Raw genomic sequence first — 3797 nt, 5'->3', positions numbered from 1 at the left:
ATAAAAGAGCCAAGGTTGCCTACCCCTGGTCTAGTCCTTGCCCCATGTCCATAAGAAACTCTAAAAGCTAAAGGTTTCTCTGTCAGTCATGTCTGACCCTAGGGCATGGTGCTCATCTTTGTTTCTTGGCCTAGAGAGTTGTCCAAAGATATTTTCCTTGGTTATGTGGCCAAAAGTGCACAGAATGGTGTTTACCTTCTCAGTAAAGTGGTACCTATCTATCTACTAGCATTTGCATGCTTTCAAAAGGTTATGTGGGCAGGAGCTGAATATACCTAAACGGTCACCACAAACAAGAGGGGGTCAACCTATTCTCCAAAGCAACTGAAGGCAGGATAAGAAGCAACGGATGTAAACTAATCAAGGAGAGAACCAACCTAGAATTAAGGAGAAATTTCCTGACAGGGAGAACAATTAACCAGTGGAACGACCTGCCACCAGAAGTTGTGGGTTGCTCCTGGAATGACCTGCCTCCAGAAGTTGTGGGTTGCTCCAACACCGGAGGTTTTTAAGAACAGATTGGACAACCATTTGTCTGAAACGGTGTGTAGGGTCTCCTGCCTGAGCGGGGGGTTGGACTAGAAGACCTCCAAGGTCCCTTCCAACTCGGTTTACTCCGTGTTCCGTTATCCACACTAAAAAAAAAGGATGCTGTTCCTCAGGGAGATTCTTTTCTTTATTAAATTTACGGGCCACCCATCTGGCTCTCCAGACCGCCTCCGCTTATTATTTAGAGAAGGGAAAGCTGTCTGAATGGCTCCGGGCCAGGAACAGGGGGTTCCCTAAAAAGCAGGCTTTCCTGCCACATCTCAAAACAGGAAAGGGACAGATGTGAACGGGGAAGAAGAAGAGACACTGACCTAACTTCAACCAATCTTTTCAGGGATGGAGGGAAGGCGATAAAGCCACCAGAGTGACCCTGAGACTGAAGGGGAGGATCCACCAAGAGCCTGGAAATAATTTCCCCTTTTTTGGAGGGGGGGGTGGAGAAGAATTGTCCTCTCCACACACCAAGACCTGAGAAGAGGCGGGGAGGGGGTGGTGGTGGGTGGTGGGTGAGGAAAACCTTGTCCCACCCCCCAAAAAAAGAGGGGGGCATATTTCTGAGGGGGAGGGAGCAACCCCTCCACCCCTAAATGCCACCCGGTCGTGCCGCGTAAAAAAACCGAAGGGAGCTGAGGAGCGCGAAACACCCTCCTCGCGCGCCCCCCCCTCCAAAAAGGGGCCAAGNTTGGTCCTTCTTTCTTTCAGTCTCTCGCTTTCTTTCTCGGTCTTTCGGTTTTCCCTTTCCTTCTTTCAGTCTCCCTCCCTCCCTCCCTTCCAGCCGCGGGGGTTTCCCAGCCGGGGAGCCAGAGGCGCGGGGTAATGGCGCTTCCCCACCCCCACCCCCTTCGACCGAAGGCCCGAGGCTCATCTGAAACGGCTTCGCCAGGCCCTTTCCCCCCCCCCCACCTCATCACTGGGACCTTCCAGAGATGGGTCCGACTCCAGTTCCCATCCTTCCCAACCGGCATGGCCGAGTTGCCAAAGCGGGGAAAGAAGGGAACGGAAGCCGCCATCGCCGTCCGCGGGGCGCAGAAAGGCGACCGGTTCCTGCTCCGGATGGAGGTTGGGCGCGCGGCTGTCGAGGGAGGGAATTGCGGTACTTGGCTTGCTCGGGTCTTGAAAGGCTGCTTTTTTTTAACTTTTACTCCCAACTGGAAGGATGAAAAAGCCGGTTGGTGACCCACTGAAGGGGTTTTCTTTCTTTCTTTCTTTCTTCTTCTTCTTCTTCTTCTTCTTCTTCTTCTTCTTCTTCTTCTTCTTCTTCTTCTTCTTCTTCTTCTTCTTCTTCTTCTTCTTCTTCTTCTTCTTCTTCTTCTTCTTCTTCTTCTTCTTCTTCTTCTTCTTCTTCTCCTTCTCCTTCTCCTTCTCCTTCTCCTTCTCCTTCTTCCTTCTTCCTTCTTCTTTCTTCTTTCTTCTTTCTTCTTTCTTCCTTCTTCCTCCATATCCGTTCTCGGACGATGGCGATCATGTTGGCGATCCTGTTTTTATCAGCAGCTGCAGAAAAAAGTGCTGCTGAGTTTTGTCCAAACCAGTCCCTTAGATTTTGAAGCCACGATGTTCTTCTTCTGCCTGGACCTCGTTTGCCTTCAATCTTTCCCTGGAGGGTTAAATGGAGTGTGCCGTATTTTTCTGGGTGTCGCATCGCATGTCCGAAATATTCTAATTTTCGTTTTTTTAAATTGTTTTGATGATTTCCCTTGGCTTTCCCAGGCGGCTTATCCCCTCCTCATTTCTGATCTTGTCAACCCAGCTTATACGTAACAGCCGCCCTGTAAATCCCACATTTCAAATGCTTCTAGTCCAGTGGTTCTCAACCTTTTTAATGCCGCGACCCCCCAACCGGTCGTAAGTCGAGGACTAAACCGGTCGTAAGTCGAGGACTAAACCGGTCGTAAGTCGAGGACTACCCAACCGGTCGTAAGTCGAGGACTTTCCCTGCTCGGGAGCGCCGCGCATGCGTGGTTCCGCCCCCTGCGCCGGCCGAGGCGTAGCTGGCAAGCGGCAGAGACGGAGCAGGCCGACCACCAGCTGGCCCAGCTCAAGGGAGGTAAGGCACCCGCCGGAAAAGGGGGGGAAAATGGCGGACAGCCTTGCTTGGCGACCCCCGTGAAATGGTCGATCGACCCCAAATGGGGTCGCGACCCATAGGTTGAGAACCGCTGTTCTAGTCTCTTCAGGTGGCCTTCTGTCAGAGACCAGCTCTCTACTCCATAGAGCAGGATAGAAAAAAATATAGCATCTGACAAGCCTGATTTTCAGTCTTAGGCTTATGTCATGACTGCAGAAGACCTTTTTCATTTTGAAGAATGCTGTTTGGGCTTTTTCTATCCTTGTCTTTACTTCAGCGGTCATGTCCCAGCTTTCATGTAAATTGGAACCGAGGTGTGTGTACGCAACCTGCAAATGCACAGAGGCTTCTGCTGGGTAAAAACTGAAGGAACCTGCGCAGCTTTTGGTGGCCCTGCAAACTTTAGAGTGGGAGCTGAGCGACTGCTGTGTGAGGATTGCTCCTGGATCTGAGGCTCAAGGGAACGGCAAAACTCTTCCCACCCCCCAGGCATGTTTAAAAGATTCTTTGATTATGTGTGCTCCCCATCATTTTGCAAACAGGAATCTTACCAGGAGATCTTGGGGTGCCAACGAGAGTGAGGCTATATACTCAGGGGACCTATGTGTGCAAATGGCATTCTGAGTGGAGTATTTGGATAGACTTTGCTTGCAATGCTGCACTTTAATAACCGCTGTGCCCCCCCTGGGCTCCTTTAATAATAATAATAGTAAAGTTGGAAGGGACCTTGGAGGTCATCTAATCCAACCCCCTGCTCAGGCAGGAAACCCTATACCATTTCGGACAAATGGCTGTCCAGTCTCTTCTTAAAAACTTCCAGTGTTGGAGCATTCACCGCTTCTGGAGGCAGGTGGTTCCACTGGTTAATTGTTCTAACTGTCAGGAAGTTTCTCCTTAGTTCTAGGTTGCTTCTCTCCTTGATTAGTTTCCATCCGTTGTTTCTTGTCCTGCCTTCAGGCGCTTTGGAGAATAGCTTGACTCCCTCTTCTTTGGGGCAGCCCCTGAGATATTGGAACACTGCTATCATGTCCCCCCTCATCCTTCTCTTCATTAAACTAGACATACCCAATTCCAGCAGCCTTTCCTTATATGTTTTAGCCTCCAGTCCCCTAATCATCTTTGTTGCTCTTCTTACATGAGAAAGGTCTCAGAGTTGTGGAAAGTCTGTAGATTCTCTTAAATT

The 3797-nt window shown here is 50.1% G+C and overlaps 1 protein-coding gene across 1 annotated transcript in view; it reads right to left on the bottom strand.

The window, feature by feature from the left end:
- Nucleotides 1-1559, bottom strand: part of LOC107294394 (PHD finger protein 13-like) — a 12221-nt gene extending 10662 nt beyond the window's left edge. Inside the window, exon 1 of the mRNA XM_029285612.1 lies at nucleotides 1467-1559. Within this exon, the coding sequence (XP_029141445.1) occupies nucleotides 1467-1559 (93 nt within the window). The remainder of the gene's footprint in view (nucleotides 1-1466) is intronic.
- Nucleotides 1560-3797: the final 2238 nt, after the last annotated feature.

Source organism: Protobothrops mucrosquamatus, unplaced genomic scaffold (genome assembly GCF_001527695.2).
Source record: "Protobothrops mucrosquamatus isolate PMUCROS unplaced genomic scaffold, P.Mucros_1.0 scaffold1931, whole genome shotgun sequence".
In the NCBI taxonomy this organism is placed as follows: Eukaryota; Metazoa; Chordata; class Lepidosauria; order Squamata; family Viperidae; genus Protobothrops; species Protobothrops mucrosquamatus.
The sequence above is the reverse complement of the archived record's forward strand: the minus strand, read 5'-3'. Positions and strand labels throughout refer to the sequence as shown.